The sequence below is a fragment of the Macrobrachium nipponense genome, chromosome 2, assembly GCF_015104395.2.
Source record: "Macrobrachium nipponense isolate FS-2020 chromosome 2, ASM1510439v2, whole genome shotgun sequence".
Classification (NCBI taxonomy): Eukaryota; Metazoa; Arthropoda; class Malacostraca; order Decapoda; family Palaemonidae; genus Macrobrachium; species Macrobrachium nipponense.
In genome coordinates, this window is record NC_087201.1 from 95,347,568 (window position 1) to 95,375,491 (window position 27,924).

The following is a 27,924-nucleotide window of genomic DNA, read 5'->3' on the forward strand; positions in this document are numbered from 1 at the left end:
TTTCTGGTACGAATCGGGGGAACCCTTGGGCCTCGCTCTCCCTTCGTCTGCGGACTCGGACTTCTCTTCACTGGTGGATTCCGCTCGTCGATCCGCCCTCCTGTCTGCCAAGACTACGTGGGGGATGAACGAACTTGACCACCTGCTGAAGGGAATGTTCCGAGTCCTGGAAGTTTTTAACTTCCTTGATTGGTCTTAAGGAGTTCTGGCTAAGAAGACTCAGACCCCGGATTCCCTGTCTCCTGAGGATCTTAACAGCATCCTCACTTGCATGGATAAAGCAGTGAGAGACGGCTCGAGTGAAGTCTCTTCACTTTTTGAAGCTGGAGTGATAAAAAGAGGTCAGTTTACTGTTCGTTTCTGACTAAGGCAGTTTCTCATGCACAAAGAGCCTCCCTTCTTTATGCTCAACTCTCACCTCTTCTTTTTCCCAAGAAGATTATACAGGATGTCTTGAGTGCCCTCTCTGCCAAGAAAGAGACTCCACTGAGGCAGGAGCCCTTTCGAGGAGGCCCCCCTGCCAGAGTTTCTTCAACTTGAGGAACTAGACCTTTTAAGAGAGGTAAAACCTTCTCTAGGTCAGTCAGAGGGAAGAAATAGCGCTCAAGGACTCCAGACATCAGTGGGTGCTAGAATACTGAAATTTGCCGACGTCTGGGCCCACAAAGGGCAGACAATTGGCCCCTATCGATTGTCAGCAAAGGATACCTCATTCCCTTCTCATCAAGGCCACCATTGACGACGACTCTGAGGGAGTTGGTGGCCAGGTACAAGGACCCCATCATGAATCAAGCCCTTTCTCTAGCAGTAGATCTGATGCTAGAGAAGGAGGCTATAGAACTAGTGAAAGATCCCCGCTCTGCGGGTTTTTACAACAGACTGTTCCTAGTTCCGAAGGACTCAGGAGGATGGAGACCGGTTTTAGATGTAAGCGCCCTGAACGTCTTTGTGGAAAAGAGGAAGTTCGCCATGGAGAACGGACTTCCTCAGTGTTAGCGGCTCCTGTCGTCCCAGGGGACTGGATGGTGTCACTAGATCTTCAGGACGCTTACTTTCATGTGCCGATCCATCCTTCTTCACGGAAGTTTCTGAGATTCATGATGGGAGGAAAGATCTTCCAATTCAAGGCCTTGTGCTTCGGCCTGTCGACTGCACCCCAAGTGTTCACGGGGTTAATGAAAAATGTGGGGCAGTGGCTACATTTGGAGGGAGTGAGGGTGTCACTCTACCTCAACGACTGGCTAATCAGAGCAGAATCACAAGAAAGATGTCTGGAGGACCTACAAAAGACCCCTACATTGGCAAGTTCTCTGGGGCTTCTGGTGAACTTCCAGAAGTCTCAATTAATCCCCAGTCAAGAGCGGATCTATCTGGGGATTCGGATAGTTTCTCTGGCTTTTCAGGCTTTTCTGTTCGCCAGAGAGGGGATAGCCTCGTTGCCACGAGAAACAACTAACGGACACCTTTCCTAGAGAAAGATGCATGCACAGCGAGGGAGTGGATGAGTCTGCTGGGGACACACTCCTCGCTGGAGCAATTCGTTTCTCTAGGAAGGTTGCATCTCAGGCCTCTACAGTTCTTCCTTTACCAGAACTGGAGGCGTCTCTCCCTAGATCTGGAGTTCTCCTTCAAGATCTCAAGGGGAATCAAGAGGGACCTTCGGTGGTGGGCGGACCCACTCCGATTTGTGGAAGGAATGTCTCTGCACATGCAGAACCCCAACCATGTGTTGTTTTCCGACGCGTCGGAAGCAGGTTGGGGAGCGACGCTCGGGACAAGAGAAGTGTCAGGCACCTGGAAGGGGGAACAGGTGTCCTGGCACATCAACAAGAAAGAGTTGATGGCAGTTTGGGTGGCATTAAAAGCCTTCGAGCCCCACGTCCGAAATGCTATAGTTCAGGTCAATTCGGACAACACCACAGCCTTGGCGTACATCAAAAAACAGGGGGGGACGCACTCCTCCCTGTACGAAACAGCAAGGGACCTTCTGCTGTGGTCTCAAGCAAGGAAGATCAGTCTCCTCACCAGATTTGTACAGGGAGAAAGGAACGTCAGGGCCGATCTCTTGAGCAGGAAGAATCAACTCCTGCCTTCAGAGTGGACCCTCCACTCAGAAGTATGCCAAGACCTGTGGAGAAGATGGGGCAGACCTCACATCGACCTCTTTGCAACAGCAAGGAACGCAAGGATAGAACTTTACTGCTCCCCGATCTCAGACCCAGGGCCAGTAACAGTGGATGCATTTCTCCTAGACTGGACAGGACTAGATGTCTATGCCTTTCCCCCCTTCAAGGTACTTGGACAAACCCTCAAAAAATTTGCGATCTCGGAGATGACAAGAATGACGCTAGTAGCTCCGTTCTGGCCCGCCCAAGATTGGTTCACAGAGGTACTGGAATGGTTGGTGGACTTTCCAAGAGCACTTCCACAAAGAGTAGATTTGCTCAGACAACCCCACTTCGACAGGTATCACAAAAACCTCCCCGCTCTCAATCTGACTGGCTTTCGACTGTCAAAAGTCTTGTCAGAGCGAAGGGGTTTTCGACAAAGGATTCTAAGACTATCGACTCGGCTAGAAGGCCTTCGACCCTTAAAGTCTACCAGTCGAAGTGGGACGTCTTTCGCCGGTGGTGCAGAAACCAGAAGTTTTCCTCTTCCAGTACGTCTGTGACTCAGATCGCAGACTTCCTAGTTTTCCTCAGAGAAAAATGAGGTTTGGCATTCTCTACCATCAAGGGCTATCGGAGCATGCTGGCTGCAGTGTTCAGACATAGGAACTTAGATCTTTCGGATAACAAAGATCTGCATGACTTATTAAGATCTTTTGAAACTTCCAAGAAAACTTCAACCAAAGTTCCAAGTTGGAATCTGGATGTGGTTCTTCGTTTCCTAAGGTCCTCGAGGTTTGAGCCACCCCAGTTAGCCTCCTTCAAAGATCTTACGAGGAAGGCTCTGTTTCTCATGGCTTTGGCATCTGCTAAAAGGGTTAGTGAGCTTCATGCCCTAGAAGGAAGGGTAGGTTTCAAAGGAGATTCTGTGATTTGTTCCTTCCTTCCTTCGTTTTTAGCAAAGAATGAGAACCCCTCAAATCCTTGGCCAAGGAGCTTTGAGGTTCGTGGATTATTTGCCCTAGTAGGGGAAGAACCTGAAAGGACTCTTTGCCCTGTTAGGAATTTAAAATACTACCTTCAGAAGAAGAAAACCCTTAAGGGCATTGAGGACAGACTATGGTGCTCTGTAAAGGACCCCAGTAGACCATTGTCAAAAAATGCGCTGTCTTTCTTCATTAGAAGTCTAGTGAAAGAAGCACATAGATCTTGTAATGAAGAACATTTTCAAGCTCCTAAAGTCAAGGCTCAACGAGGTGAGAGCCATTGCCACTTCCTGGCCTTTAATAAGAATATGTCTCTTCAGAATTTGATGAAAACTACATTCTGGAGATGTAATTCAGTATTCGCCAACCACTACCTTAAAGAAGTCAGGATTACGTATGACGAGTGCTTCGCATTAAACCCGTACGTATCGGCGGATTCAGTGCTGGGGCAGGGAGCTGGAACATATCCTTTGTAGTTTTTTCCCTTGTTTTTGGTATTGTGTTCATATGGTTGTATGAAAAATGATGCAGGTAGGCATCTTTTTCTATTCGTAGTACTAACAACTTTAGTTTGGTTAGGTGATCGGATTTGGTTTGAAGCTCCCTGCGTTGGTAGTGGACAGGTTCTGTCATAGAAGAGGGCGAACTCCCGTTGACATGATCCGACTTGGATTCTACTAAGTAAGCTGATATCAAATCCCTTTAGTAGACCCAAAGAGTCTCTTCAGCTGTAGGTCACGCCCTCGCTGTAGCTCTTATGGCTATGCAGACTAATAGACAGTACCTATGACGTCTTCAGCCTAAACAGGTAAGAACCAAGGTTATTTATACCTTACAACAGGTGTTGTTTTACCTTTTCTTTGTTATTTTCTGTCTCTTACCCTCCACCAAGGGTGTCAATCAGCTAAGTATATGTCTGACAGGAAAGTTCATGTACAAAAATGATATTGTTATTTTACAATAAAATTTTGTACATACTTACCTGGCAGACATATACGATTGATGGCCCGCCCAGCCTCCCCTTAGGAGACAGGTGTAAGAGAAAAAATCTGACAAGAAAAGGGCATTGGTTCTTACACCCGCCACCCAGCGGTGGGTAAGGTAGATCACCTGACCTACCTGTCGCGTTTGCCGCGAGTTTTGAATTCTGTCGTGACGTCAGAGACGTAAGCTAAGTATATGTCTGCCAGGTAAGTATGTACAAAACTTTATTGTAAAATAATATCATTTCTACATCCCCGAGGGCTCTTGGGGCTCATTACAATGATCTAGAGAAGGAAGAGGCTCTGCAGGAGCAAGTCCTCTCCATGATCAGGAAAGGAGCAATAGAACCTGTTCTGGACCACTCATCCCCAGGATTTTACAACCAACTTTTCTTAGTTGCGAAATCCTCGGGTGGATGGAGGCCAGTACTGGATGTAAGTCATCTCAACTTGTTTGTGGAAAAGACAAAATTTACGATGGAAATGAACGAGTCAGTACTGGCAGCGGTGCGTCCAGGGGACTGGATGGTGACCCTGGACCTTCAAGACGCTTACTTCCACATTCCCATTGATCCGAGATCCAGGAAGTACTTGAGGTTCGTGATCCAGAACAGGGTCTTTCAGTTCAAGGCCTTTTGCTTCGGACTTTGCACAGCTCCGCAGGTGTTCACGAGAGTGATGTCAAACGTGGCGAAGTGGCTGCACCTTCTAGGGATCAGAGTCTCTCTCTACCTAGACGATTGGCTTATAAGATCCCAATCAAGACAACAGTGTCTGGAGGACTTAGAACTTACATTGGAATTGACAAACGAATTGGGTCTGATGGTGAACTTAGAAAAGTCGAATCTGATCCCCAAACAGGAGCTAGTCTATTTGGGGATTCTGATTTCCTCAGCGACTTTTCGGGCTTTTCCATCCCCCGATAGGCAAGTACAATGCCTTCAGAAGGTGCAAGCCTTTCTAGAGAAAGACCAATGCTCCGCGCGAGAGTGGATGAGCTTACTGGGGACTCTCTCATCACTGGAGCGGTTCGTTTCTCTAGGAAGACTGCACATGAGACCCTTACAAATCTTCCTGAACGAAGTCTGGCCAAGAAAATCGCAACCAGATTCCTTCTTGTTTCAGATTCCTCACAAGATCAAGGAGGAATTGCAATGGTGGCTAACTCCGGGAAAGTTAGCAGAGGGTGCATCGCTCCAGCAGAAGAACCCAGACCTAGTATTATTCTCCGACGCATCGGACGCAGGCTGGGGAGTGACTCTAGGTCCTCAAGAAGTGTCAGGTCGTTGGAACAAGGAGGAAGCGTCTTGGCATATAAACAGGAAGGAACTGATGGCGATTTTCTTGGCTTTTGAAAGTGTTCAGGTTGTTGGTCCGCAACAAAGTAGTGCAGGTCAACGCGGACAATACCACAGCTCTGGCGTACATTCGCAAACAAGGAGGAACTCATTCCGTTTCGCTGTGCAAGTTGGCAGAAGAAGTCCTGTGGGCAGAGAAGGAGAATGTCAGCCTGCTCACCAGGTTCATTCAAGGGGAGAAAAATGTGAGAGCAGACCTGTTGAGCAGGGAAGGTCAGCTTCTGTCAACAGAGTGGACCCTACATCAAGAAGTATGCCAGAGCCTGTGGAATTTATGGGGACGTCCAGTGGTGGACCTTTTTGCGACCGCAACTACGAAGAGGTTACCGACCTACTGCTCTCCAGTCCCAGACCTTCAAGCAGTCGTGGTAGATGCCTTTCTTCTAGATTGGACGGGCCTAGATGCTTACACCTTTCCCCCGTTCAAGATTTTAGGAAAGGTCATGAAGAAGTTCAGGGAGAGTCAAGGGACAAGACTGACTCTCATAGCTCCCTACTGGCCGGCCCAAGATTGGTTCACAGAGGAACTGGAATGGACAGTGGACATACCAAAACACTTCCAGCAAGAGTAGATCTACTCAAACAGCCTCACTTCGACAGGTTTCACAAGAACACCCTCGCTCTGGGTCTGACTGCGTTCAGACTATCGAAAGACTGGTCAGAGCGTGGGGGTTTTCTAAAGAAGCGGCCAAAGCAGTGGCCAGAGCACGAAGAACCTCAACAATCAAGATGTATCAGGCGAAGTGGGAGACCTTTCGTAAGTGGTGCAAGAGTCGGAAGGTTTCTTCATCCAGTACCTCTGTGACCCAAATTGCGGACATCCTCAGGTGCAGTATTGGGCAAAGGAGTTTCCACCCCATAACCTACTAACATGCTAGGGTATTTTTAATTAGGTTGTAGCGTTTTTATGGTTGTCTGAGAGGGTTTATTCCCTCTTCAGTTTATGAAGTGTCATTTGTTAGTGATGGTGTGTGTGTGTGGTTCAGGTGGTCTAACAATTCCTAGTATGAATGCGTGTGGTAAGAGAGGGCTAGGGTTTCCTGTCAACAAATTTGGTCACGTCCAGTTGTCAGACCCTTTTGATAGCTTCTTCAACATTCAGGTCATGTCCTAGTTGAGAGCTACTAAGGTTAAGCAGGCTAAGAGGCAGGGACCTATGAAAGTCAGCTTTACCTTAGCAGGCACAATGTAAAGGAACCAAGGAGTACTTTAAAATTTATTTTAAGTTTTAAACTAACGATGTTGCTGTCTTTGACCCACCTCCAAATGTGTCAATCAGCTATATATATACCTGCCAGGTAAGTGTCATACATGAAATGACATTATTATGATATAACAAAGTTTCATGTATATTTACCTGGCAGGTTTATATAATTAAATTCCCACCCTCCTCCCCTCAGGAGACAGGGTTCAGAGAATAAAATCTGATGAAAATGGGAATGGTTCCGAGCGCCAGGGCCACGGGAACGGGGTGGTCGATCACCTGAACTACCAGTGATCTAGCGGTTGCCGCGAGTTTGAAAATTCTGCCAGTGCGACAGAGGATATAGCTATATATATACCTGCCAGGTAAGTATACATGAAACTTTGTTATATCATAATAACGTCATTTTTCTTAGAAGTTTGGTGATGTTCTGGCTTACATATTTTTTTATATATATATAATATAATATTATTAATATATATAAGTATATTATATATATCTATATATAAGATATTAATTATTAGTTTATTTAGATAAAAAATAAAAATAATATATACAAGGCGTTTTCCCGGTTCCAATTACGACAGGGGTTCCGTTCTTGAGACGCGTCGTAAGCCGCGGAAACATTGTCAAAAATCCTAGAAAACCTTACTTTTACTGCTTTGGGTGCATTGAAAACTATGTAAACTGCATCTTATGGCATTTTTCATCAAAAAAACCTTCAAATATTGATTATTTTGCATTTTTGGTGTCATATTTCAATCTGCCAGATGAGCGTTGTAGGCATCGTAACCCTGGAACATGCGTCGTAACCCTGGAAATAATGTCTATTGACAAGCGTCGTGACCTCGGAATGTCGTAAGCCGACACCGTCGCGTCGTAACCCGGGGACTGCCTGTATATAGTTTAAAGCCAAGGGCTATTTTAGTGGACTGATTCCGCCCTTATCAAGTAGTGAATGACAGAAGTTACATTGGTGAAAAATATATACAGTGTTCCCCCGTATTCACAGGGGATGTGTACCAGTTGCCCCCACCCCTCCCCCCCCAATAGTTATCTGCCTATCTTGAAAGTTCAGATACCAAATGTATACCTCAAGTATCATCCTACGTCAAATATACCATTGAATTGGAATTATTATTAATATAATTTCAAAGTCATCTGAAACATTTTTAACATTAGAAATATATAAACAGCCAATACGAGAGAGAGAGAGAGAGAGAGAGAGAGAGAGAGAGAGAGAGAGAGAGAGAGAGAGAGAGAGAGAGAGAGAGATAACTCCTTACGATATAAAAGATTGAAATGAACTTCTATAGGCAACACTCTTCCCCTCCCAAATACATATATCTTTTCCAGAGAAGAGAGAAAGAGAGGGCTGCACAAGTATCTATTTGTCAGTCTATCAATTCTTTGCTGAGAGAGAGAGAGAAGGAAGAAATACAAACACCAAATGTACTTTACTACTATATTGCTTCTAACACTTGAAACTAAGAGAGCTAGAGAGAGAGAGAGAGAGAGAGAGACGAGAGAAAGAGAGAGAGAGAGAAGCCCCCCTGACCTGAGAGAGAGAGAGAGAGAGAGAGAGAGAGAGAGAGAGTTGTCCTTACAGTATTTAAAAGAGTGAAATGGAAAGATTGTTTTTAAAATACTTCTAGAGAGAGAGAGAGAAATTGCATAAAAACCATTAAATTTGTTCCCCTCCCTTGTCACTTTACTTGACATATTTTACAGCTTCCCCAGCTCGAGCTTCTCTGGAGTTAAGAGAAGGTAGGGAAATGACAGAGAAAGTTGAAGGGAAAAATTTTTATTTGAAAATTTTCAGTTATATTATTATTTTTTTTTTTTCTCAATCACATTCCTCCAATTCGACTGGGTGGTATTTATAGTGTGGGGTTCCGGGTTGCATCCTGCCTCCTTAGGAGTCCATCACTTTTCTTACTATGTGCGCCGTTTCTAGGATCACACTCTTCTGCATGAGTCCTGGAGCTACTTCAGCTTCTAGCTTTTCTAGATTCCTTTTCAGGGATCTTGGGATCGTGCCTAGTGCTCCTATGATTATGGGTACAATTTCCACTGGCATATCCCATATCCTTCTTATTTCTATTTTCAGATCTTGATACTTATCCATTTTTTCCCTCTCTTTCTCTTCAACTCTGGTGTCCCATGGTATCGCGACATCAATGAGTGATACTTTCTCCTTGACTTTGTCAATCAATGTCACATCTGGTCTGTTTGCATGTATCACTCTATCTATTCTGATACCATAGTCCCAGAGGATCTTTGCCTGATCGTTTTCTATCACTCCCTCAGGTTGGTGCTCGTACCACCTATTACTGCAAGGTAGCTGATGTTTCTTGCACAGGCTACAGTGGAGGGCTTTTGCTACTGAATTATGCCTCTTTTTGTACTGGTTCTGTGCAAGTGCCGGGCATTCGCTTGCTATGTGGTTTATGGTTTCATATTTCGTATTGCACTTCCTACATATGGAAGAGATGTTATTTCCGTCTATCGTTCTTTAAACATATCTGGTTCTTAGGGCCTGATCTTGTGCCCGCTGTCATTCCTTCAGTTTCCTTCTTGAGCTCTCCCCTCTGTAGCCATTGCCTTGTGTCATCGCTGGCTAGTTCTTTAGTCTGTCTCATGTATTGTTCGTGCATTGGTTTGTTGTGCCATTCTTCTGTTCTGTTTGTCATTCTCCTGTCTCTGATATTTCTGGGTCTTGTCCCCTTTACTTTTATTAGTCCTTCTTCCCATGCACTCTTTCCAGCCCACCGTCTTCATTGGTTTTCAGATATTGCCCCAGTGCTTAGTAGTCCTCTCCCTCCTTCCTTTCGTGTTATGTATAGTCTGTCCGTATTTGCTCTTGGGTGTAGTGCTTTGTGTATTGTCATAGGTTTCCTGGTTTTCTGATCTATGCTACGGAGTTCTGCCTTCGTCCATTCCACTATTCCTGCGCTGTATCTGATTACTGGCACTGCCCATGTATTTATGGCTTTTATCATATTTCCAGCATTCAGTTTTGACTTGAGTATTGCCTTGAGTCTCTGCATATATTCTTTCCTGATCGTGTCCTTCATCTCTTGGTGTTTTTAATCCCCTCCTTCCTTATTATTCCCAGATATTTGTATCCAGTCTCATCTATGTGTTTGATGTTGCTCCCATCTGGTAGCTTTTATCCCTTCAGTTCTCGTTACTTTGCCTTTTTGTATATTGACTAAGGCGCATTTTTCTATTCCAAACTCCATCCTGATGTCCCCAGATACAATCCTTATAATTCCTTGATGCTCTCACCATACAGCTTGATGTCGTCCATGAACATCAGATGGTTGATTTTGTTGCCTCTTTTCTTGAGTTGGTACCCGGCATCCATCTTCTGTAGTACTTTTGTCATGGAAATCATGGCTACTACGAAGAGTAGTGGGGACAGTGAGTCGCCCTGGAAGGTCCCTCACCTGATATTAACCTCTGCTAGTCTTATTCCAGAGCTTGTAAGTATTGTATTCTTGTGCATTGTATTTTTTGAGGAAGCTTATGGTGTTTTTCCTCTGCCCCATTTTTTTATACAGGCATTCTATTAGCCATGTGTGTGGTATCATGTCAAAGGGGCTTTCTTATGGGGGTCTTATCCATGCCATGCTAAGGTTGGTTTTCCTTCTACTGTTCTTCATTACCATTTTGTCTATCAGGAGCTGGTCTTTTGTGCCCCTACACTTCCTTCTGCAGCCTTTCTGTTGGTGGGGGATGGTGTTTCTCCTCTAGGTAGTTGTATAGCCTTTCATTGATGAGAACCTGTAGTAACTTCCACATTATTGGTAGGCAGGTGATAGGCCTGTAGTTACTGGCAATATTTCCCTCACTCATGTCTTTTTGCACTAAGGATGTTCTTCCTGTGGTCATCCATTTGGGTGCATGGTGATTTGAGATACAATGCTGGAGTTGTTCTGCTATTCGTGGGTGTAGGGCCTTGAAGTTTTTGAGCCAGTATCCACGGACTTCATAGGGACCTGGGGCTTTCCAGTTTGGCATTTTCTTTAGTTGGTGTCTGACTGTCTGTTGTGATCTCTGTGAATCTTTGTTTTATTCTCCCTGTTTCTTCTTCCTTGACTTCCTGGAGCCATGTTGCATGTTTGTTGTGTGATACTGGAATGCTCCATATGTTTTCCCAGAGTCTCTACTTGGTTTGGCTTCAGGAATTCTTGGTGGTGTCTTTCCCTCTTGGTTGGCTGTATAGTCTTTTATGGTTGGTTCCGAATAGTTTGTTCTGTGGTAATCATATTCCTGTTCATGTACCGATGGATCTTATGTGCTTTGGCCTTAAGCCTCTGTTTTACATCTTCTATTGTGTTGTTTAGTCCCCTCTCTTGTATTTTGTATTTTCTCGTTCAGTTCCTCCCTTGTTTCTTGCTTCTTAGCCTTTTTTCTGCCATCTCTTTCTGTTTACTCAAGTCAGATCTCATCACCATGATTTGCTTTTCCAGGCGCCTTTTCCAAGGAGGTTGCTGTTTTGGTTTCTGTTGGGTTGGTTGTGCTGGTGGTGTTGGTGTTCGAATCCCCATCAGTTCTGCTACTAATCTTGCTCCTGCATATGCCAAGTTATTTGTTCTGTGATACTGGTGGTGTGTATTGCCCATTATTTCATTGACCTCACTTGTTATCTCCCTTAATTTCTTGGTGTTGTAGGCTTTCATGGAGGGGATCTTTGTTCTCTCTGTATCTGGCTCCATCCATTGTCTAATCTTTTCTACCCATTCCATCCTCTATTACTTCGTCAGTGTTTCTTCGTGTGTCGTTGTTTGATACCTCATCATCCCTGTCGTCTTCTGTGGCATCGTCTCTCAGTTCGTCTTCGTGTAATTTGTGTCGTGTGACATTTCCCTTTCCAGTTCTTCTCTTTCTGTTGGGGAGAGCCAGTTCTTTTTCTTTATGTTCCTTACTTGGTCTGCCAGCCTCCTGCTCTGTTGGGGGTGTTATTCCTCTCATTCCAGATGTTGACCAACCTTCTTCTTATATCCTCTCTCCGTCGGGTGCTTCTTGATGTAGCATCTCCATATTTCCTTATTTTCTCTTGTCCATTTCTTCCTTTGATTTGCTTCTGTAGCTCCAATCTCGGGCTGTTGGTTACTGTCGTTGTGGTGGTCAGTTGCTGGATGACGACCTCCAAGTACCTGACAGTCTTCCCCTTCAATTGGGTTGAATACCTGGCTGCCGGACGAAGATCCTCTGTTGCCAGAGGTTCCATTTACGTCGTCGTTTATTCCTTCATTTCTTAACATCATTGCTGAGTTTTTCTATTTAACCCATAGCTGGACCCTAACTCATCAGGGATAGCTACTCATTTACACTGAGTAGACTGAGGAAATTATGGTAAAGATCCTTTCCTAAGGAATCAACGCTGAGGAGAGCGGTCACCCATCCAACAGTCCATTGACGACCTAACCCACTCTGCCATTATTATTTGATTTGAAAATATTAATAAACACATATCTACCATAAGTATTCTCTCATCTCAGTAAGAGAGAGATATAGTTATTCTTAAGTAAGTGAAATGGAAAGGTTATTTTTATCTCTTTAAAATACTACCAAACACGAATTTTGTAATTATTATCATTATTATTATTAACAACTGAAAATATCAGTAAACATCGCATAATAGTACCATAAAAATTCTTTCATCAGTAAAAAAGAGAGACAGAGAGAGAGAGAGAGAGAGAGAGAGAGAGATGAGAGAGAGAGAGAGAGAGAGAGAATGAGAGAGAGAGAGAGAGAGAGACGAGGGGAAGGGAAGGGGGGGGAGAGGAGGAGGAGGGGGAGGGAGAGAGAGCTTATCTCTGTTCTCTCAGAAAATACTTCTAAACACTTCCAGGCGGCTTGAGAGAGAGAGAGAGAGAGAGAGAGAGAGAGAGAGAAGAGAGGGAGAGTATCCTTATTTCAAAAAGAGTTGAAATGGATAGGAATTCTTGTATATCTCTAAAATACTATCACATAATATGAATTTTGTAATTACAGTTATATTATTATTATTATTATATTTGAAAATATTAATAAATATATAGCACATATACTATAAAAATTCTCTCGTCTCAGTAAGAGAGAGAGAGAGAGAGAGAAGAGAGAGAGGGAGAGAGAGAGAGAGATTGCATGAACACCTGGTGGCAACAACACAACAGCTCCTCCCCCTCCTGTCACATTACTTGATATATTTGAGTTGTTACTGTGTGATATCATTTAATTTCATTAAACTTACTAATACAGTATTAATCGTTATTAATATTTGAAAATTAGTAAATAATTTTTGTATGATAAAAATGTATTTAGTCATGAAAACAACATCAAAATACACTAATTGGTGATTATTTTTGTCATAAAAGCCAGGGAATAGGTGAATTTCCTGCAATAATGGGTAGATATGGCCCAGATTGAAATCCGCGAAAACAGAGAACAAGAATACGGTGGGTCCACTGTAGTGGGAAATATGCCCTTAGGTAATGCCTGGGGTCACCACTAAGCCGACGTTGGTTCTGTTAATTGTCTTAATCCACTTCATCATCATTCCCTTAAGGAAGATGTTGTTTATATGGTCAGAGTTCCAGGCTCCATTGGAAAGGTTGATCCTATTATCTTGTTGTTTTGCCAGTGAAGATACTACCATCTGACATTTATATCGACAGTTGCTTTTGTATAAAATTCGGGATGAGTTCCAATCCATGGTATGATTCATGTTATTTATATGATGGAAAATTGCCAAACTATGTTGTCCATATATAACTGAGAGCTTATGTTGAGTTAATCTTTCTGAGAGAGATTTTCCTGTGAATCCATTGAATGACTTATCACAATCCCTAGATTTCCAGAAACTTTAAACCTAAAGGTTCTGTAAAACCATTATATTATTTGTCAAGTTGGTTATGATAACGTCAGTTCAGAGTAGAATATCTTATCATCCTTCTTTAAAATCTACTGTGAAACCTCTCTCAAAAGAGATGTTATGACGCTAAAATGACGTAAAATTCGTGCGTACTTGGAAACACGATCTTAAATAATGAGAAAAAAAGATGGTAAAATTTGGGGAATAACCAGTAGAAATCTTTAGGAAAAATACAAGAATGGGTGTAATATTATGATAGAGATAGAGCTAAACATAGGCTCATCTATAGAGATACTTGAGTCATATTTACTTTGAGACACTTGAGTGAGTGATAATATAAAAAAGTATGTTTTAGGTGGAGAGAGAGAGAGAGAGAGAGAGAGAGAGGAAAATCTGCTTACAAGGAAGTGTAGACCTATCTATAGCTACTTAATTCATGTATTTGAGAGGTTAAATAACTTTTCACAAAGGAGCCATTTCAACAAACAATCGAAGGAACACAGAAGCTGAATGCAGCGCCATTGTTTATATTATGGAGCTGAGTTATTTTTACAGTGGTAAAAAATCATAAAAAGCAATTGTCACTAGATATGTATTATATCATAACAAAAAGAAGTGATTTGGGCAAGTCGAGTAGAAGGGAAAGAAACGGGTTAGTAATCACCCCACCTCAGCTGTTAAGTCAGTAGAAAGCAGACCCTTCTCTCCCCTCTCCTCCCATCAAGGGTTGTCTTTTCTGGCCCTGACTGCATTCTTATTGTCTGGAAGCTCTTGCGCAAGAATGCAAATGGGTCAGCATCGCCCAGTTCATATACATATTGTAGTATGACAGTACATGCAATATGGTTAGATGTAGTAAAACAAGTTTTATTAAAATATAAACGAGCCCTCCCTCTATCTCAAGTTAGTGGTGCATCACCGCAAGGGCAAATGATTTTGTTAATCTTTTATTCTAAATTTTATTGTAAGAAACTTTGGTCTTTCATTTACTATTTTGTTGAATATGATTAAACTGTACCATCTCACTCGGTGCACCGAACACTGATTCAATTTGATTGTTTTTATATTTTATCATTATGTTAACCCTTAAACGCCGAATGGACGTATTAAACGTCGAGTCAAAACGTCTCCCGTATGCCGAATGGACGTACCATACGTCGACTCAAAATTTTTTTTTTTTTAATTTGCGGAAAAATACTTATAGACCTACCAGCCGAAAACTTTTGAATCACGCGCCTTGGGGGATGCTGGGAGTTCACGGATTGAGGTGTTGTTTTGTTTACAATCGTTATGCAGGCGCGCAAGCGCGAATTTCTTTCTTGTCGCACTAAAAAGTATCTGTGACACATCTCGGAAATTATTTCGTCACTTTGACATAATTTTTGTACCATTTTAAATTAGCCGTTACTTGGAGTATTATATATGAAAATGAGCGCATTTTTATGTAGAATACAACAAAAAATATTCATGATTGTAGCTTTTATCGGTTTTGAGATATTTTTATATAGATAACGATAATTGCCAAAATTTCAACCTTCGGTCTACTTTGACTACCAAAATGGTCAAAAAACGCAATTGTAAGCTAAAACTCTTATATTTTAGTAATATTCAATCATTTACCTTAATTTTGCAACTAATTGAAAGTCTCTAGCACAATATTTCGATTTATGGTGAATTTATGAAAAAACTTTTTCCTTACGTCCGTGCGGTAACTCTTCCGAAAAAAATCATACATGCGATTGTGGTAATCTTTGCACCATTTTAAAATTAGCCGTTACATAAAGTTTTTATATATGGAAATGTGCGAAATTTCATGCACAATACCACTAAAAACTACCCATGGTTGTAGCTTTTATCAGTTTTGAAATATTTTCATATAAAAAATGATGTGACAAATTTTCAACTTAGGTCAAATTTGACTCTACCGAAATGGTCGAAAAACGCAATTGTAAGCTAAAACGCTTATATTCTAGTAATATTCAAGAATTTACCTTCATTTTGCAACAAATTGGAAGTCTCTAGCACAATATTTCTATTATGGTGAATTTATGAAAAAAATAAACATTTTCTTTACGTCCGCGCGGTAACTCTTCCGAAAAAAAAAAAAAAAAAAAAAAAAAAAAACAAAAAATCATACATGCGATTGTGGTAATGTTTGCACCATTTTAAATTAGCCGTTACATAAAGTTTTATATATGAAAATGTGCACAATTTCATGTAGAATACAACAAAAAATAATTGAAGGTTGTAGCTTTTCTCATTTTTGAAATATTTGCATATAAATCACGATATATAGAAAAAAAACACCACGTCGGTCAACTTTGACTCTACCGAAATGGTCGACGCAATTGTAAGCTAAAACTCTTACAGTCTAGTAATATTCAGTCATTTATCTTCATCTTGAAACAAATTCGAAGTCTCTAGCACAATATTTAGATTTATGGTGAATTTAAAAAAAAAACTTTCCTTCCCTCGCGCGTGGATTCTCCGCCACAAATCTCCGAAATGCGTACGTCCCATCTCGGAATATTTGATCCGTTTCATTTATTATGGCATTTCATAGAGTTTTATATATGAAAATGTGCGCAGTTTTCCTGTAGAAAAAAACAAAAAATATTGAAGGTTGTAGCTTTTCTTTTTTATTTTGGAAATAATTGCATATAAAAAATATATATATATAAAAAATCGACATTCGGTCAACTTTAACTCGTCAGATATGGTCGAAAACTGCATTTGTAAGCTAATAGTCTTACAGTATAGTAATATTCAATCATTTTGTCTTCATGTTGTTTTTGAAAGAAATTGGAAGTACTACTAGGACAAATAATCTTTAGATTTATGGTGAATTTTTGAGAAAAAATATTTGTATTTACGTCTGCGCGTTACGAATTCATGCATTATTTTGTGATAATATTTTCTCTGTGTTGCTTTTATTGTTTTACAAAGTGTTATATACCAAAATGATTGCAATTTATTTTACATTACAATGAAAAAAAAAGTAACTTGTTACCTTTAACTGTTTTGCGCACAGCGCAATTTGAATATAATTATATATGAAATTTTGTTTTTGCGCTATCATATATTGCATTATTTATATATGATAATGATAATTTTTTTCATTTTTGATGGTTGCATACTAAACTTCAGGCAATGACAAAAACAAAGGAGCCAAAAATGAACTCTTATCTTAAAAAAGCTGAGGCACGCTGTGATTTTTGAAAAAAAAAAATTTTCCGCTTCCGCGCTCACTCTGAAACACCTCCGGCACACAGGAGACATTTTTTTTTTACTGCTTCGGCGTTTAAGGGTTAAATGTAGTATTGTGAAATTCCCCTTTATATGTGAATTGTTATTGCTTTACATAAAGTAATATTTTAACTCTCCCTTCTCCCCTTCTCTCCTCAACATAGTAACGCTTCCTTGTTTTCAGTCTCAAGTCAGCTGCGCAGTGACGTCACCGCGGTATCGTATGATGATGTACATATTTTATACTAAATTTTATACTGAAATGCCTTATTCTTCTATTTATTTTGCCAAATATGGTTATCATTAAAGTATGTATTATAAATGAAAAACATATTAAATCAGTTTTCTTGTAGTTCACAGTAGGCTGTCAAATACACGTATAAACAAGATATTCGGTCATTTCGAAGTATGAGCATCTATTCAACAAATTATACAAAATTTTCTTGAAAATTTCTTACGAAAAGCGGAATGTTCGACTAAAAAAATATTTGACAAACGAGGTACCACGGTACAAGAAATCAGTTTGACCTTTCCATGCGATCACTCAAGAGAAAGATATGCAGAAACTCATGGTATAAGAAAAAATTCTAAAACAATTTCTGTATGTACCTTTCTTACAGACCGAGGTCCGCTACAGGTTCTTAATTATAATAAAAAAAAGGGATTCACCACCAACAGTTGAAACTGGGGATATGATTATAGAAGGAACTCAAACAGAACATCAGTTTATTTACAAGCTTACTAACAAAAATAAATGCAGAACGGTTTCTCCTATTCACTTAACAAAAATAAAATCTTACAATATGCAAACTGAGGAAACAGTGCGGTAACGAAATACTTGCTGGCCAGTTTTGCAGCTGTCGAAATCAGTACTCGAAACAACGGTTTCACAAAGGGGACAACAGAAGCTTCAGACGGCTTCTTGACTTCGTAATGCAGAAAGAAAAGTCTTATCTTGATACTCGAATGGTGGGTTGCTCCTCAAAACCACTTATAGGACGTTTCTTCTCTGAAAGGGGTTGCTCACTGTCAAGATATCTCTCTCTCTCCGACTATGGACGACTTGACTTGTGACTTGACTGGTGATTTTGGGGGCGGGGCTGAAAAGGGCGGAGCTTAGCCACCGAACATCACTGTCTCTCGACAGGAACTTTTTGGAAGGATCCAGACGACAAGTTACATCATAATACACGGCGGCGTTTCTAGCGACGTGACAGCGCATACTGAGTTCCATAACACACCTTAGTATTCTCGAACAATCATGAGAACAGGCACCTCCAACATGTGCGCAAATGCCTCCTTGCTGCAGACCTACTTGAAGAAGATGCATTTTCCTTTCCTTTAATATATAATTCTTTGCTGTAAAGCGATTGCCATGATACGTTCTCCCAAAAGAAAAAAAATTAAATCAACTGATTTTTTTTTCTTTAAGAAACAAGAATCAAACAGTAGGGGAGCAATTCTGCATAAAGCTTTAACTCAGTAACCAAGCACACTTCTCCATTTATTCACCCAACCGTACAAACAAAAAATGGTCATCGGGCTACTCATCCTGAATCCTGAAAAATCTCTAGAGAGGCTATCAGCAATAACATTATCCTTTCCTCTTAGTTTTCCTTTTCCGAACTCTGATTAAAACTTGGAAATTCTTAAGCACATTGGAGTTTTACTCAAAACAGGCATTCTTTATAATTCTTGAGCAAGTTTACATGCATCCACTTTGCTCTATGCATACCCATATCAATTAAATAATTTAGATTCCCCCCTCTTCTCTAAAATTGAAAAAGGACCTTCGAACTTATAAGATAAGGAGGGGCCTTCTTTCTGGACTAATACTAAAAAACTTTTATTTTCGCACACAGAAACTTCTCTTTCGCTCTAAGATCATGTTTTTTTTCCATTTAGTTTCCCCTTGACTTTTCACTTCCGCTCGCCTTGGCTAGTTGCCAAGCATCTCTTAAATTGTTTTTGTAACACTCTAGATTAGTTTATGTATAGTTCCTCCGTCCTTTTTTACCTATCTTTAAGGCATTTTAAAAATTTACATTTTAAAATTTTAACATTTCCAAAGGACTCCTTTTTAAGCGGTGGTGTGACGGAAAAACTGCTCGGGTAGGCTCGAAAGGACTAAATAAATCCAAAGGTAAAACCAAAGGTAACTTTTCTTCTCAGTCATGTTCAAAGTTCTTACACAATTTTCGTAAACAACTCTTTAACGTTTGGTGAAACCGCTCCACAATGCCTTCTGATTCGGGATGATAAGGTGTGGATGTTACTAGTTTAATGCCTAACTCTTTCATTCTATCCCTGAAATATTTGGATACAAAATTACTACCAATCACTGTATAGTACGACGCAGACCAAACTTAGAAAGATAATCTAACAATCGTTTAACTACGGTCCTTGTGTTACAGCTCCTCACAGGTATCGCCTCTGGATAGCAAGTTAGTCTATCAATGATTGTTAACAGATATATACTCCCTCCCTTACTTCAGGGCAACGGTCCGACCATATTGACAACTACATTCTCAAAAGGTTCGCCTACTGAAGGAATATTAGACAATGGAGCTCTGGGAATTACTTGATTTGGTTTTCCGGCAATTTGGCATTCATGACAGCTTAAAACATACCTCTTTATGTCACTTCTCATTTTAGGCCAAAAGTACGCCCTACTAATTCACCTGAAAATTTTATTTACTCCCAAATGTCCTTGCTCATCGTGCGCTAACTTCAAAACTAGTTCACGAAGCTTCCTAGGAAACACTAATTGTTCAGTGATTTCCTCTTTGCTACCAACTTTGGAAGAACATAACGACACAAAACTTCGTCTTTTAAACAAAACGTTTCCTTACACACATTATCGAGATCATCATCCAGCTCACATTAAAAAATTCAGGTTAGTGTCTCATCCTCTCTCTGAAACTGGACAAGCTCATCCTTATTCAAAAGGTTAGTGCCTAATTCATCACAGTAACTATTACTTGATTCCACTACATCGACTACGTTATCCTCGACAGCTACACCTTCTGCTTGGCTATTACTGTCATCACCTATAGAGTCAGGTCTCTCAGACACACTCATGCCAAGATCAACCTTGCCACCTCTATCACACTCATTCAAATCCACGAACTCACACTCGTTCGAATCCACATACAAACTATGACCATAGTCTACGTCTGTATCTAAACCTGACCTAGTTACTACCATTTCAGGCACTGGAATCTCACTCACAACAGGATTCACACACTTGGATAAAGCTAAGTCATTACCGACAATGATGTCAACGCCATCAACGGGCAAACTGTCAACAACTGCTAGTTTCACTTCTCCTGACACTACCTGACTTAACAAGTTTACCTTCAACAAAGGACAAAGAACACAAGTGTTAGGAAACCCACCTAACATGACTTTTTCTTCCATGTTGATTTCTGCCCTGTTTGGCACACACACTCTCCTAATTAGGGAGACAGCAGCTCCTGTGTCCCAAAGCAAGACTACTCTCGAATCTCCTCCTCCAAGAGAGGAAACTATACCTTCTGACAGAAATTCACCAAAAATTTCCTAGTTTCTCTTCACATCATCCCTACTTGACGAAAGGTTAATTAGAGACTCTGGTTTCTTAACGTTCTCCCTTACTACTGCACAATTTCTCGCTAAATGCCCTTTCCCATTACATCGGAAACAAGTAAATTTTGAGCCACTAAATGCCACTTTATTCTCACAAACCGTAGACGTATGACCAGGTTTTCCGCATGCATAACAGGAATGGTCACTTTTATTCGCATTGCTATTACTAGAGCTGAAACCTTTACTGCTTTGTGCTCTACCAGACGAAGGATCATTTCGCTTCTTACTGATACTTAAATTATGAGTCAGACTATATTCGTCTGCTAACCTAGTTGCTCCTGCAAAAGACACTTCTCGCCTATCTTCTATATAAAGCTTAATCTCAGGGGATACATTATCTTTGAAGTTTTCTAGCAATACTAAGTTCTTTAGACCATCAAAATCACCAACTTTAGTGGAAGTAAACCAATAAAAAAACAGCCTTTTTAACTTCTTACCGTATTCTACATACATAATATTCTCGTCCTTTCTCAAACTTCTAAATTTCTTATGGTACGCCTCGGGTACTAACCTGTATGTGCTAAGAACAGTTTCTTTCACTATATCATAATCATCACATTCCTCCTTAGACATACAACTATACACAGTAAGTGCCCTACCACGCAAAGCTGACTGTAAATATAGAGTCCACATTTCTTTAGGAGGACCTACTCTTTCCATTAACTTCTCAAAACACATGAAATATGTCGTTACATCTTCCTTGTCAAACTTTGGTACTAATTTCAACACTGCACTCATACCTAAACCATCAGCTTCCTTTTCGTTCTCGCCTGTCTGACTGTTAAAGAGTACTTTGCCTTAAATGAGCGATTTCCAACTCATGCATATGTTCTGTCTCTCTTTCTTCCTGCTGCATTATCATAATTTCTCTCCCTTGCTGCATTCTCAATGCTTCTCTCTCAGCTGCTCTTTCATGTCTCCCATACTTTTCTCTTTCTTTCCTTTCAACATACTCACGGAGATCATTCCCCTCTAGACCTAGAAGCTTACTAGACTCAATAAACTCTTTCAGCATCTCACTCATTCTTGTTCTTTTTATATTCTCTCTGTCTCAATCTGTTACAGTGCCAAATATCCTGGCCCAAGGTCACCACTGTTACAGACCAAGGTCCGCTACAGGTTCTTAATTATAATAAACAAAATGGATTCAACACTGGGGATACAATTATAGAAAGAAACTCAAACAGAACAGTTATAGAAAGAAACTCAAACAGAACAGCAGTTTATTTACAATCTTATCAACAAAGATAAATGCAGAATGGTTTCCCCTATTTACATAACAAAAATAAAATCACACAATATGCAAAGTGGGGAAAGAGTGCGGGAATGAAATACTTGCTGGTCAGTTTTGCAGCGGTCGAAATCAGTACTCGAAACAACAGCTTCACAAAGGGGACAACAGAAACTTCAGACGGCTTCTTGACTTCATAATGCAGAACGAAATGTCTTATCTATCTTGATCAGGTTGCTCCTCAAAACCACTTGTAGGATGTTTCTTCTCTGAAAGGGGTTGCTCAGCGTCGAGATATCTCTCTCTCCGACTATGGACGACTTGACTCGTTTCCGTTCACACACACTTGTGCGTCCTCTTCCTCTCTTATCCTTCGTCTCTTCCTTCTTCTCTTATCCCTCTGATGATCTGATTTCTACTTTCTCAGGGCATATATATATATATATATATATATACAGTGATTTTGGGGGCGGGGCTGAAAAGGCGGAGCTTAACCACCGAACGTTGCTGTCCCTCTACAGGAACTTTTTAGAAGGATCCAGGCGACAAGTTACATCATAATACACGGCATACACAGCGTTTCTAGCGTCGCAATGGCACGTGCTGAGTTCAGTAACACACCTGAGTATTCTCGAACAATCATGAGAACAGATGCCTCCAACATGTGCTGCAGACCTACTCGAAGAAGATGCATTTTCCTTCCTTTAATATATAATTCTTTGCTATAAAGAGATTACCATAACGACCTTCCAAGTGAAGGTGAAGGTGAATGTTTCCAACTCTGTGGGGGCCCTCAAATCCCAAAGGACAGTCCTAAAAATGTTAATTTTACCAAATTTATAACTTTTTTTTTTTTTTTTTTTTTTTTTTTTTTTTTTTTTTTTTTTTTTTTTTTTTTTGTGTTGTAAAATTATAATTAAGAGTTCACACAATATCGTAACAGTTAAGAACTAAAATCAGTAATAAATTCTGAGTATATTTATTCTAAAATATGAGACACTCTTGGATGAGAATGGTGGACAACGATCCCCTATGACACGTCAGGGCAAAATGATCTTTCTCCTGTACCGACCAGTTATTAGAGGTGGGGTAAAAAGTTGCCATGAGTCATTTATGGCCCATGGAAGTTATCTGAACGCTTTTCCTGGAAAATTCGTTCCAACTGTATGCTACAAAATCTTGAACATATTATAGCAAAGATTTTATCGTCTCTTCCTCTCTCCTCAACAATATCATGACGTATGATAACTTAAAATCATTCAGTTATTATTCCTAAAAAATGTAAACACGCCCTCCCTCTATCTCAAGTTAGTGGTGCATCACCGCAAGGATGAATGATTTTGTTAATCATTTATGCCAAATTTTATTGTAAGAAACCTTCTTTCATTTACTATTTTGTTGAATATGATTTAACTATACCATCTCACTCGGTGCACCAAACACTGACTCAATTTGATTGTTTTTTATATTTTATCATTATGGTAAATGTATTGTGAAATTCCTCTTTATTTGTGGAATTGTTAATTGCTTTTACATAAGATAAAAATATTTTAAACTTCTCCCTTCCCTTCTTCTCCCGCAACAATTTAACGCTCCCTCGTTCAGTCTCAAGTCAGATGCGCGTGACGTCACCGCGGTATCATACGATGATGTACATATTTTATACTAAATTTTATGCTGAAATGCCTTATTGTATTATTTATTTTGCCAAATATGGTTATCATTAAAGTATGTATTATAAATGAAAAACATATTAAATCAGTTTTCTTGTAGTTCACAGTAGGCTGTCAAATACACATATAAACAAGATACTCGGTCAGTTCGAAGTACGTATGAGCATCTATTCAACAAATTATACAAAATTTTCTTGAAAATTTCTTACAAAAAACAGAATGTTCAACTAAAGAAATGTTTGACAAACGAGGTACCGCTGTACAAGAAATCAGTTTGACCTTTCCATGCAATCACTCAAGAGGAAGATATGCAAAAACTCATGGTATAGAAAAAAAAAATTCTAAAAATTTTCTATATACCTTCCAAGTGAAGGTGAAGGTGAATGTTTCCAATTCTGTGCAGGGCCTCAAATCCAAAAAGACAGTCCTAAAAGTATGTTAATTTTACCAAATTTATTATGTTTTTTTTAATATTTTTCATTTTTATTTTGTAAAATTTTAATTAAGAGTTCACACAACATCATAACAGTTGAGAACTAAAATCAGTAATAAATTCTGAGTATATTTATTGTAAAATATTTATGAGACACTCTTGGATGAGAATGGTGGACAACAATCCCCCATGACATGTCAGGGCAAAATGGTCTCTCCTGTACCGACCAGTTGTTAGAGTTGGGGTAAAAAGTTGCCATGAGTCATTTATGGCCCACGTAAGTGATCTGAACGCTTTTCCTGGAAAATTCGTTCCAACTGTATGCTGCAAAATCTTGAACATATATTTATGTCACCCGAAATCCACCCTAAAACTATAATAAACCCTCTTACGCCGACTGGACGTATTTTACGTCGACATTTTTTGTCTCCCGTGTGCCGACTGGACGTATTTTACGTCGACTTACAAAAGTTTTTTTTAAAATTCGCGGAAAAATACTTATAGGCTTACCAGCCTAAAACTTTTGAATCACGTGCCTTGGGGGATGCTGGGAGTTCACGGATCAAGGTGTTGTTTTGTTTACAATCGTTACGCAGGCGCGCAAGCGCGAATTTCTTTCTTGCCGCACTAAAAAGTATCTGTGACACATCTCGGAAATTATTTCGTCACTTTGACATAATTTTTGTACCATTGTAAATTAGCCGTTAGATGAAGTATTATATATGAAAATGTGCGCATTTTTATGTAGAATACAACAATAAAATACTCATGATTGTAGCTTTTATCAGTTTTGAGATATTTTCATATAAATAATGATAATTGCCAAAATTTCAACCTTCGGTCAACTTTGACTCTACCGAAATGGTCACAATTGTAAGCTAAAACGCTTATATTCTAGTAATATTCAAGCATTTACCTTCATTTTGCAACAAATTGGAAGTCTCTAGCACAATATTTCGATTTATGGTGAATTTATGGAAAAAATAACATTTTCTTTATGTCCGTGCGGTAACTCTTCCGAAAAAATCATATGTGCGATTGTGGTAATGTTTGCACCATTTTAAATTAGCCGTTACATAAAGTTTTATATATGAAAATGTGCACAATTTCATGTAGAATACAACAAAAAATAATTGAAGGTTGTAGCTTTTCTCATTTTTTAAATATTTGCATATAAATCACGATATTTTTTGACAAAAAAAACCACGTTCGGTCAACTTTGACTCTACCGAAATGGTTGAAAAACGCAATTGTAAGCTAAAAACTTTACAGTCTTAGTTAATATTCAGTCATTTATCTTCATCTTGAAACAAATTCGAAGTCTCTAGCAAAATATTTAGATTTATGGTGAATTTAAAAAAAAATCTTTCCTTCCCTCCGCTTGTGGATTCTCCGCTACAAATCTCCGAAATGCGTACGTCCCATTCTTGGAATATTTGCTCCGTTTCATATTAGGCATTTCATAGAGTTTTATATATGAAAATGTGCGCAATTTTATGTAGAATAAAATGAAAATATTTGAAGGTTGTAGCTTTCTATTTTGGAAATAATTGCATATAAAAAATATATATATAAAAAAATTCGACATTCGGTCAACTTTAACTCGTCAGATATGGTCGAAAACTGCAATTGTAAGCTAATACTCTTACAGTATAGTAATATTCAATCATTTGTCTTCATTTTGAAAGAAATTGGAAGTCTCTAGGACAATATTTAGATTTATGGTGAAATTTTGAAAAAAATATTTGTTTATGTATGTCCGCGTGTTATGAATTCATACATTATTTTGTGATAATATTTTCTCGTGTTGCTTTATCGTTTACAATGTGTTATATACCAAAATGATTGCAATTTAGTGTAAAATTACAACGAAAAAAAAAGTAACTTGTTACCTTTAACCGTTTTGCGCACAGCGCGATTTGAATACAATTATATATGAAATTTTGTTTTTGCGCTATCATATATCGCATTATTTATATATGATAATGATCATTTTTTTCATTTCTGATGGTTGCATACTAAACTTCAGCCAATGACAAAAAAAGGAGCCAAAAATTAACTTTTAATCTTGAAAACTAAGCGCGCTGTGATTTAAAAAAAAAAATATTTTTACCGCTTCCGCGCTCACTCTGAAACACCTCCGGCACACGGGAGACAATTTTTTTTTTACCGCTTCGGCGTAAGAGGGTTATACACGTATGTATGTTACCTGTCCACAAGGTGTTAATATTATTCAAATTTTCATCTTCAATCCTCTTATATTATCTTTGTACATTAAATGTCTTAAGCTTCTTGTTTACACTAATTGTACATGATAGTTGAAACAGCTGTTTCTTTTGGTACTTACAGCACCACAAATATAAGCATTGCTGGTGGAAAGTATAATAGAAGGTCAGGTTAAAAATAACGGACCTTGACATCATGGTTACTATTAATATTTAATTTTTTTTTCAGAAAAGTAAACTGATATGGATCATAGTGTATTTAGTTAATTTAACATTTTGGCATAAAAACTATGCCAGTAATTAGTTAGTAAAACATAGTTTATAGGCTGTATTTAGGGCTTCACAGTTCTTTGCAATTTCATGAAGTTATTATTGTAGTTTTTAGCATACCTTTTTTATGTTGTTATGCTGTTGCATCTTATACCAACATGAAAATGACATTCAAATTTTTTTTTTCTTTACAGCTTCTTCCTAAAGATTTTACATGGAGTCCAAATACTGAAACATGTTTTTCTTACTCATTAATGGGTTGTATGATTACTAGTGACCCAATAAAGAGTTTGAGCAATCCAGAGTTTTTAGCAGAAAGGGTGGCTGGAAACATTCGAGCAACACCTTCTAATTTGTCTGCATATTTTAAGAAAAATTCAGTGTTCCCTATCCACCTTCTTGTCGGAGACTTGTGTTTGGCCTCTGCTTCAATTAGCTTAATGAAATTTCAAGATTTTGATAGCAGAGTATTATCACAGGTTCCTCTAACATTAGAGGGATTGCACCAAATGATATCTGTCGCACCAGAACCAAGGGAATTCATTCCAGGAAAAGAACCAGTGATTGGTGTCGTTTTCCAACTTAGTGGACAGTCTCAGAGAAACCTACACTACATTCCCTCTGTTTATTCAGACTCTGATGGTTCTAGTGAGTCTGAAATTGATATGTATGAATACCCTGTATATCCTCGGAGGAGTCACAGATCTGGGAAATCAAAGTACCACAGCAGGCTTGATTCACCACTAGTATCATCTGAATCTTCAGAAGAGGATATATTACCTGCTGGCAAGAGACGAAGGGGGGGAACTTCACGAAAACTCCATCACAAGAAACCTACGTTAAGTGAAGTTGCTGCACTCCAAGAATTAACCAGTGAAGGAAATAAATTAAGGAGACACCTTGTGAAAGCTGCTCTGGAAGTAGAATCATGGAAGGTTGATCAGCAGGCATTGTTCTTGAAACAGGTTAGCCCAGCTATGTACTTTTATGCGTGAAAGTTTAAATATTTTACATCAATAAATTTTGTGTAAGTTGATCCTTTTACATATGTAGGCTTGCCCATCTTGACAAATACTCACACAGATGCATATGTGTATTTGTGTGTTTGAATTGTATGAATATATAACAATTATTTTTGTTCCTTAATATCCATGTGATCTAATTGTCTACTTGTAGTGGTCATTGAGAGAAGCTGAATTTCAGCGACATCTATCTGACGAATGGAAAGCAAGAATAAGCTACATGGAATCAAGTTTGCATAGCCGCCTGGCTCAGAGTGATACTTTGAATAGAAAATTAACTGCAGCACTTTCAGAACTAAGCCTTAGAGAAAAGAAGTTATCTGCTAAGGAAGAAAGGGTGAGTGTGCAGACAATAACTTTCATATCATTATCCATTTTATATTTCAGTAGACTAGATGTTAAGAAGAAATACCAAGAGACCTGAAACTCATGGATAAAGTAATTCTAAAGTTGGACAGTACATTAAATAAGAAACATGACAGAATTGCAATCCGGAACTTTACATAATTGAATTATTGATTTTGGGTTTCTTTATAAAGTGTACTTTCCTTTCTCTATAACTCTCTCCAAACCTCCTTTCCTACAAATACTAGTTTCTCTCCTCTTACTCCTCTTACTTTTGTAATCCTAGAGATTTGACGTCTACTAAATGTACTGTTTAAAGGTCATGTTGTACTGCTTTTACCAGTCTAC

The 27,924-nt window shown here is 39.3% G+C and overlaps 2 protein-coding genes across 5 annotated transcripts in view; one reads left to right on the forward strand and one right to left on the reverse strand.

Moving 5' to 3' along the window:
* LOC135220800 (uncharacterized) overlaps positions 1-27,924 on the reverse strand; it is a 324,318-nt gene that overhangs the window by 77,439 nt on the left and 218,955 nt on the right. The window lies entirely within an intron of this gene.
* The window catches only part of LOC135221576 (uncharacterized), a 48,962-nt gene that overhangs the window by 4,699 nt on the left and 16,339 nt on the right, over positions 1-27,924 (forward strand). Inside the window, exons 2-4 of the mRNA XM_064259267.1 lie at positions 2,839-3,015; positions 26,404-27,174; positions 27,386-27,568. Of these exons, the coding sequence (XP_064115337.1) occupies positions 2,839-3,015; positions 26,404-27,174; positions 27,386-27,568 (1,131 nt within the window). The remainder of the gene's footprint in view (positions 1-2,838; positions 3,016-26,403; positions 27,175-27,385; positions 27,569-27,924) is intronic.